This window comes from Pollicipes pollicipes, unplaced genomic scaffold (genome assembly GCF_011947565.3).
Source record: "Pollicipes pollicipes isolate AB1234 unplaced genomic scaffold, Ppol_2.1 Scaffold_1600;HRSCAF=1878_pilon_pilon_pilon, whole genome shotgun sequence".
In the NCBI taxonomy this organism is placed as follows: Eukaryota; Metazoa; Arthropoda; class Thecostraca; order Pollicipedomorpha; family Pollicipedidae; genus Pollicipes; species Pollicipes pollicipes.
Genome location: NW_023595962.1, coordinates 2,403,288 through 2,412,583, shown reverse-complemented (window position 1 = coordinate 2,412,583; position 9,296 = coordinate 2,403,288). Strand labels below are relative to the sequence as shown.

General features: G+C 58.6%; 1 protein-coding gene across 1 annotated transcript in view; it reads right to left on the bottom strand.

Moving 5' to 3' along the window:
* Nucleotides 1-1,183: 1,183 nt before the first annotated feature.
* The window catches only part of LOC119090571 (growth/differentiation factor 10), a gene marked incomplete at its 5' end in the record, with an annotated part of 22,237 nt that continues 14,124 nt past the window's right edge, over nt 1,184-9,296 (bottom strand). Inside the window, 1 exon segment of the mRNA XM_037213402.1 lies at nt 1,184-3,658. Coding sequence (XP_037069297.1) covers nt 3,483-3,658 — 176 coding nt within the window.

Below are 9,296 nucleotides of genomic sequence, written 5' to 3'. Positions count from 1 at the left end.
ACTTGCTTCACTGCAAATGTGACACCTTAAAGTGGTTGGGCCAAGGCAAATGTGGCGCGCACCGGAAGGCAGTGGCACATACCGGGCCAGCGATCAGTACACCGGAAATTCCCTTCCCGCAGACCCGCGCGCCACCGCCGCGACTCCCGCAAACTCAGAGCAATCCGTTACCAGCCGACTTCCCGAACGCCGTCGTCCGGGATGACCTTCAAAGGAGCCGCCCATCGGCGGCCCCTTTGAGCCCCTTTGTGTCGCTTTGTGCCTCTGCGCACGGGGTCTTCCTCTGCGAAGGGTTCTGGCGAGGCCAGCGTGAGCCAATTGCAGTCTGTTTAGACACGTGACATTGAGCGTCGTGCACCGCTGCCATCGTTGTCTCTCGTTTGGCGAGTGGCTCACAATTTTGTTCCCACTTGGGCGTTCGGGCTCTCGAAGACGTCAAAGCCAGGCGACTTGGCCTAGGCCGGATTAATCATGGATCAACGAGACGTAAACCATGGCCGGCGAGGCGAACCATGGCGGAGCGAAACCATGGCGCAGCGAAATTTGTCTTCCTCTCAGCTAGTTGACGGTCGTGGATCGCACCCCGTCGTGCATTACAGTCTTTGACGCGTTCCTCTTGGTCCATTCTTCTCGTGAGGAACTCAAATCATCGGAGTGGCCGCACTGCGCCGCCTGAACGCCTCCGCTATCAGTTTACCGGCAACCATTGGTGCAAACGCGAAGGGTATTGGTCGGTTTGAGAGCCTCATCTTACCAAATTTGGGCTCCTGTACGTCTGAGGACTCGGAGTAATCTCACATGGAATGAATTCCCGCGCGGCACGCATCCCTGAAACCACAAAAGTGCGGCGAAGAGCCCGGAGGTCACCCTCCTCGCAGTGACCAGGTGATGACCGGTCACGTGACCGTGACGTGACCGATCACGTGACCGTAACCGGTCAGGACGCGTCGCGGTTCGTGTCGCCCACCGCCACATCTGTGGCCTCCGTGACCGCTGCCGGTGACACGGAGGAGCCGCCCAGAGCTGCCGCAGATCAACGGCGTCTGCAGCCGAAGCTGCGCGCTTTTGATGTTGCGGCATGACGCTTCTTGTTGCGTACGGTTTGTCTGCAATAAGTGTCTGCGCAATGCCAGAAATATATCCAAACATGGGATATTTTGCGTGCATTTGCAAGTCATTATGGTACGCTGCGTTGCGTTTATTGACAACTGACTCAAACATTGCTTTCGCAGGAGCACGGGAAGGATCAGCGAGAAGAAAAACACATCAACACTCAGACGAGGCGACGCACAAACCACATTGTACTCTCCTAGAGACTAAGTTCGACCTACCGACGGACTCTGCTCTACCACGCGGAGCACGCCAAACGAACCGCCGCCCGGGAAACAGGGTGCACCAGCTCTCCCATCCGGGCTTCGGCGGCGGCGGCGTCACCCGCCGCCAACACCAGGCGGTAGCGAGGCCCACTGACCGGCCACCAAGGACACGCAGCGTCGAGCCAGGTCGCGGCCGCCGCTGCCAGCCACGGCACCGCCCCCGAACGACCACGCCCCTCGAACGAACACGCCCTCTCCAACGACCACGCCCAGTCACTCGGCGTTCACCAGCGAGACGATACAACACCGAGTACGGCGTCCGGTCCTGGGCGGCTAGGACCGGGCGTCGGCGGCGACACGCGCTCACGGGCGCCGGGCAGAGCCGCCACGCAACAGGTCAAGGAAGGGGGCGCCAACTGAGAGGCGCGCTCTAGCCGTAGCGACCGCCAACACGCATGCACATCAAGCCGGGATGAGTGGGCACAACGATACGGTCGAAAGGGCAGAACGCGGCCGCAGCCCAGATGTAGGTCACCAGTGAAGGTCACACCGGTCACAAATGTAGGTCACCGGTGAAGGTGAGAGATATGGCAGGACACAAATAGCAACGACCTCTGCCTACGACGCACTTAGAAATGATGTCGCCAGCTCACCACAAGTCTAACGAAGCTAGCAGCTGTTCTCGCTGCGCCAGCTAATGTATTCGAGCTACAGTTTAGGCCGAAAGCTGCTCCTGACGACAGCACTGCGTGCTTGCAACAAGTAGCTGCATACTTTTCAAGCCTCATTGTTCTCTCCCTCTGGCCCTCTTGCTGCAACAGGGACTTTGCATGGACCAGCCTTCTAACCACATGCAGGTAGACCATGTACAACAGCGCTATAAATCATCTACACTAGCCACACAGATCCTGGCGGGACAGCGTTCGCCGAACTTCCAACACTGTCCTCCTCCTACCCGAACGTACGCCACTCCAGGACGACATCCCAGACGCCTCTACCAGTAATACATTTATCCGGAGCGTTTAGCGACTATACTGTTGCCAGGTATACTGTTGCCAGGTGTTGCCTAGCGCGACGCACGGCAACCGCACCATTAGCGCCGATCGCCGACGGTCGAAATGGCCCTATTCAGCCGACCTAGCCGGAGATTCCCCAGTGACGTCATATGCGGCCCAAGGCCAAATCTTTCAATGAAGTGGTGTCTGACGTGCGGTCGGTTGCCCTGAAATTCTCAGAACGTTGGAGCTACTGAGGCATGCCAGCTGGATCGGACAGAGGCTTAAAAGCAATATATCTACATAACAACAGATGCGGTAAGTCAAACAGCTTGTACCAGTTTTATGGCAGTAAATTAACTAGCATGATACATTTCCATTTACTCGACAACGATAGGTGTCCCAAGTCCGTGCGCAGCCCACAAAAAAGTTCCACTACAAGAACCGGAGTAGACTCAATAGAGTAAGTTCCAAAATTGTGCCTCTACTCCTTGACTCGGGTCTGAATTGTACTGCCCTTCTCGGTACAAGAATCAGCTTCAAAAACTGTGAAAACAGCAGTCAGAATCGATTCCACTGAGTGAAATCAAATACAAGCGGCATTCAGGGGCCGTATTTTTTAAGATTGCTGCAGCGCGATAACACCTTGGTGCGCACCTGACTGGTGTCGAAACGAACACGCAGCTGGCGCCGGCCGAACAGTGCGCCGTGTCCAAAGCAACGCCTCGGCGCCGGCCGAACAGTGCTCCATGTCAAAGCAACGCTTCGGCGTGCTAAAGCGCATTGCGATGAATTGAAGCGAGAAAGGCGCCGGTACGGCGCGGAAAGTTGCGCACAGTAGCTGCCAGGAATCAGCGCAGTGTCTAGCTACCGTTGTGTCTAAGATAGACATCGGCACTGGTGCAGCCTCGCAGGGGGTGATGGGGTGCTGTCTTAGGAAGCGACGCGAGCCGATTTGGCCGGAACTTGGCCACCTTCGTAAGCGCCTTGGTGTCGGCCGCCGGCTGTGCACTACCCGCTTCCTCTGGACGCCGGTCACCGACCGCCGCCGTCAGCCGGCTGTCCTTGACCCTCGCAGGTCAGCTGAGAGCGAGAGGTCTGCATCGCGCCAGTCTCCCCAGAGCAGTCTCCGCACTGGGAGTGTCCGGGCGTCGGAGGCGCGGCCGGCCCTCTACCGGCAGCTGCAGCTCTTCACCACCATTTTCGGATAGTTCTTGAGGACGACGTTCTGACGCGTCTCGTCGAAGTAGAGCAGCGTGAGCGAGTCCATGGCGTCGGGCACGCAGCAGGGGCCAGGCACGCCACCGGCGCCGTCTGCCGTCCGTACGCCCAGCATCGCCGCCAGAGCTGGTCGTCGCGTGTGCGCGTTTCCGTCGGCAACGCCAGCAGAGGGCACAGCAGACATGCCGAGATCGCAGGCGCCCGATTTGGAGGGACCGAGTTTCCTGTGGGACGGCATGACCACGCGTCAGAGCGCACGAACACTCCCTGCAGAGGTGGCACGACCATCGACGTCAAGCGGTACCGGACACATCTCCGCAGAGATGGCACGACCCCGATGTCAGAGGCAGCACCGGACACATCTCTGCAGAGGTGGCACGACATCGACGTCAGAGGCAGCACCGGACACATCTCCGCAGAGGTGGCACGACACCGATGTCAGAGACGGCCACCGTACACAGCTCCGCGAGGTGCATGACCCGATGTCAGAGGCAGCACCGGGACACATCTCTGCAGAGGTGGCACGACATCGACGTCAGAGCGTACCGGACATCTCCGCAGAGTGGCACGACACCGACGTCAGAGGCAGCACCGGGCACATCTCCGCGAGGTGGCACAACATCGACGTCAGAGGCGGTACCGGACACATCTCCGCAGAGGTGGCCGACGCCAACGTCAGAGGCAGCACCGGACACATCTCCGCAGAGGTGTCCACGACAGGCCGATGTCAGAGACGGCACCGTGACACAGCTCCGCAGAGGTGGCATGACACCGATGTCAGAGACGGTACCGGACACATCTCTGCAGAGGTGTCACGACATCGACGTCAGAGACGGTACCGGACACATCTCCGCAGAGGTGGCACGACATCGACGTCAGAGGCGGTACCGGACACATCTCCGCAGAGGTGGCACGACACCGACGTCAGAGGCAGCACCGGACACATCTCCGCAGAGGTGTCACGACACCGATGTCAGAGACGGCACCGGACACAGCTCCGCAGAGGTGGCATGACACCGATGTCAGAGACGGTACCGGACACATCTCTGCAGAGGTGCCACGACACCGACATCAGAGGCGGTACCGGACACATCTCCGCAGAGGTGGCACGACACCGATGTCAGAGGTGGTACCTGACACATCTCTGTAGAGGTGTCACGACATCGACGTCAGAGACGGTACCGGACACATCTCCGCAGAGGTGGCACGACATCGACGTCAGAGGCGGCGCCACATACAAGACGCCCGCGTTGGCGTTTGTATTCACATGTAACGTAGCCACCCACTCTCCACTCATAGTCGTGCATCGAAGTAATACAAGCGTGCCTTGAACCACCGCTCTTCAGCAATCAAAACATGTAGGAAAGAGACACTGAAAAAAGCTGAAATGGCAGTGGATGTTCCTCCTTGTGCCAGCATACACCGCAGTTCAGGTGTTGCCAATCTGGCCAAACGCTCAGGGTGGCCGACCAGTGCCTGCGTGCCAGCGTTGGCGCGCACTCGCGTGCCACGGTGCTGCGTGCTGAGAGAGATCAGCTCCAGCCGGGAACTTACGACTGGGCACAGCTGGGTGGTCGGGATCCAAAACTGGCAGCGATGGGGAGACAACAGTGGTCAGACCAGAGCGACACGCGACCGTGGTAACGACAGCGGCGGGAGACAACAACAGTGGTCAGACCAGAGGGACACGCGGCCGTGGTAACGACAGCGGCGGGAGACAACAACAGTGGTCAGACCAGAGGGACACGCGGCCGTGGTAACGACAGCGGCGGGAGACAACAACAGTGGTCAGACCACAGGGACACGCGGCCGTGGTAACGTCAGCGGCGGGAGACAACAACAGTGGTCAGACCAGAGGGACACGCGGCCGTGGTAACGACAGCGGCGGGAGACAACAACAGTGGTCAGACCAGAGGAACAGGTGGCCGTGTTACGCGGGGATCTCGCTGGAACATGACACGTTCCGGACGGAGTCATCTACAAAGTGAGATGCGATGGCAATCCAAACCTTAGTCTGGTGGGGCACTTTCGGCGCAAGAGTTAAAAAAGATGGACGATGGATCTTAGAATCCGGTGGAATTCTGAACTTCAGGATTGCATAGCTTTTAACGAACGTATTGTCCCAATATGCATTTCAGACCAGCGATGGTGCACGCCAGGTCGCGTTGGGCGGCATAGCCGAAATGCTCAAAGTATGGATACATATAGACACTCCGGGAGCATAGCTCAAAGTGTACCCGCACTTGCCAGTATCCATGTAATGAAGCCGTTCGTTGATACGCCGCTATCCAAGATGCGTCAAAAACGTCAACCGCAACAGGCTTGAGACGTGACTCTAGAACTGAGACGCGCCATCATTTTTAATTTTCTCCGTCGCACATAGGATATCCATTTTTGAGTGACAGGCAACTTTTTACGTTACATTTTCAGCGTGAACCCACTGCAGCAAAGGCGGTGGGAAACACCAGGTGATATGGCTGACACGAGGTGAGTTGTTCAGCCGCGCCAGGTCGCAAGCTGGGCATAACAAACAGGTGTACACAACTCCAGGGGTAACAGAAGACTGAAAATGACAGTAGCAAGCGTGCGCAAATCGTTCACACACAGTACCGGGGAGGAAGACCAGTGGTCAAAGACAGTAAAACGGGCGGGGGCCGATGCCTTTGTCACCGATCGGATGTAAGAGACGCCGCAGATCCAGGCAAGTGCGGTGCAGTGACGGCGTGGTGTAGTGTGGTGCGGTGCAGTGTGGTGCAATGACGGCGCGGTGCAGTGTGGTGCGGTGCAGTGTGGTGCAATGACGGCGCGGTGCACCGTGGTGCAGTGATGGCGTGGTGCAGTGTGGTGCAGTGACGGCGTGGTGCAGTGTGGTGCAGTGATGGCGTGGTGCAGTGTGGTGCAGTGATGGTGTGGTGCAGTGTGATGCAGTGACGGCGTGGTGCAGTGTGGCGCAGTGATGGCGTGGTGCAGTGTGGTACAGTGGCGGCGTGGTGCAGTGTGATGCAGTGACGGCGTTGTGCAATGACGGCGCGGTGCATTACGGTGCAGTGACGTCATACTGCATGGCTACTGGGCGCGGCATGTCGTATGCCTCGTTCAGTGAACGGAAACGGAGACGGTATTGACGGCAAAAGGATGCGAAGTGACACATCAGCCGGTGAGCCGGCGACGCGGGCGGCATAACGTCTTAGTCTTCAAAAGTTATTCTCCACATAACGTCTTCCTGCTGCGGGCAGCAGCTCTCCAACATCGATCCAGCACGGACGGTGTCGGCGGCAGCAGACCACGGCAGACCGTCAGACCACGTGGCCAGTTCGAGCGGCGGCACGGTGCGAGCCGGTCCGTGATGAATGCCCACCGGTTGATCAGCAGGCGCCATCGGCGGCTCCTGATTGGCCGTAACAGAGACACACGGGGCCGAGCGAGCCGTCAGACGCGGCCGGATCGCCTGCGGCGGTCTGACGGTCCGGCGGCCCGCGGCGAGCGGCGGCGCGGCGGCGAGGAGTGGCGCGGCCTGACTCGCGGTCCGCAGGCGGCGGCCGGGGGACCGAAACAGCGCACGGCCAACCGGGCGCCACCCAGCCCCGGTCACACCGAACTCCATCCAATCCCGGTCACACCGGGCTCCATCCAGTCCCGGTCACACCGGGCGCCACCCAGCCTCGGTCACACCGGACTCCATCCAATCCCGGTCACACCGGGCTCCGTCCAATCCCGGTCACACCGGGCTCCATCCAGTCCCGGTTCCAGCGGGCAGGTAAACCGATACGCCCAGCAGCGGCCTGTCCAGTCCCGCTCCAATCTCAATCCCCTGAAGCAGTCTCTGTACACTTCTGGCCCATCCTACAGCGAGAACTGACTGAGGGCCCGGCCAGCCAGAAATAGTCGGCAACAGTAAGCGTAACGCCAGCGAAGCACCATCTCCGCTGCCCGGTCCAGGTAAGCCACCTCCGACGCGGAGCAATCGATACGCCTCTTGCGCGGCCGGGCGCCTTCCCAATAACACGACGCCACAAGAAGCAGCGCCGCGCTCGTCAGGCCAATTGCAACTCAGCTCTCCATTCAATATTGCTCGTTTTTGCCGCCTCCTCCGCACACGAGGGTTGCCGGCCGCTGCTCTGTAATGCATTAGCCCCGTTTTCGGGACGGTGCGAAGGATGCGTGGATCGCGTGCGCGGCGCCGAATCGGCCTCGCGTTTTTGCGCACGTGGCCAGTTGGGCTGGGACGTGCGGTAAAAAGCGACGCGTAAAAACGGGCCGCTGCCAGTACATCGTCAATACGTCAGGCCGGCGTCCCCAGTGCGGCCGGCCGCCCGCAGGTACTCAGCGGTCCGCTTCGGCAGCTGGCCGGCTCCGGACGAGGTGCCGGCTCGGGATTAACAGGGGAATTGGCGGCGCCGTATGCATTCGCGCCGTTGCCGCGTCTGTGATTGACTCTGGTTCAGCGTTGTCGGCACGGACGTCGGCGGTCGGCGTATGCGGCTCATTTCGGTTACGACTCCGGACGGTTATGACTCCGGACGGTTACGACTCCGGACGGTCCTCTGCGACTTTGGAGTCCGCTCCCACTGATACTTCAGATGACGCGGTGCCATTCTGTAGTCGACTTCGATGAAGTGGCTGTGGCCTTTAGCTGAGGCCTGTAGGCAACTGGTCAATCATCTTGCGGAAACCTACGCCGTATTTCGGCGACCATGTATGCAAGCATCCTCGACGGACGTCCAGCCACACCCAGCCGGAGCCATCGCCGTGTCCCCTGGCTGCCGCCGTGTGGCTGGGGTGTGTGGTCCCCCCCCGTGTGGTCCCCCCCCCCGTGTGGTCCCCCATCGCCGCCGTGGCTGGGATGGCGGATCGGCGACCAGGTCACAGGTCACCTGTTGTGACCCACACAGGGTTACAGGTCACTGAAAGGTCAGGTCACCGGGCGAGGTCACAGGTCACCACAATCGACTCTCGTCCCGTAACGCACAAGACGTGAGCCTATCGCCTAACTGTACGGCAAGCTATCGGCTAAGACAGCGCCGAGTAATGGCACGTTACCATTATGGCACTTGCGTAAGGACCGTGGAACATATGACGAGGGCGCGTACGCGTTCATGAATATACGGACCACGGGCAAACATTTTGTGCAAATGTCGTAGAGAGTAAATTGAATAAAAGTTTCACGCAATTTTAAATTAAGTTTCGAGAGTGCCGTAGAGAGTCAACGGATGACAAAATAAGAACCCAACCAATCAGGAGGTGCCGCGATTTTCTACGCACCGAACTCAAAAACAATTCTGCGGTAGACCCAAACCCTATAAAGCTACTGCATACATCATTTTGATCGTTTGTTCACCTCCGCGTGAACAAGATATGACATTTGGGCCTTTGGTGCAGTAATGGGGCATCAAGTGACTCGGTAGAAAAGCGGTCTGACTGCACCAAGACTGCACCAAGAGTGAAAAGAGCCCCCTGTGTGCGCCATGCACCCACTACCGCGGCAGTGTTTTAACGGTCAGTTGCAACGCACTCGCCAGTGAGTTTATTTCAATGAATGCTGAAGGGTGGCAAGGGTGAAGGCTATTCATTGTTGACGTAAAACTTTTCTGGTGAACGAAAGCTGTCAAAATCATAGGATTCGTTGAGACTGTCTGTGTGTCTAGTCGAGTAACTGACAACGTCATGAAATGACTGCCAACTGACTTTGACTCCGAGAGAGTAGCGATTTCACCGCCGATTTCATATTCACGCTACTTAAATCCGATTGATTTAAAGGCTGCTT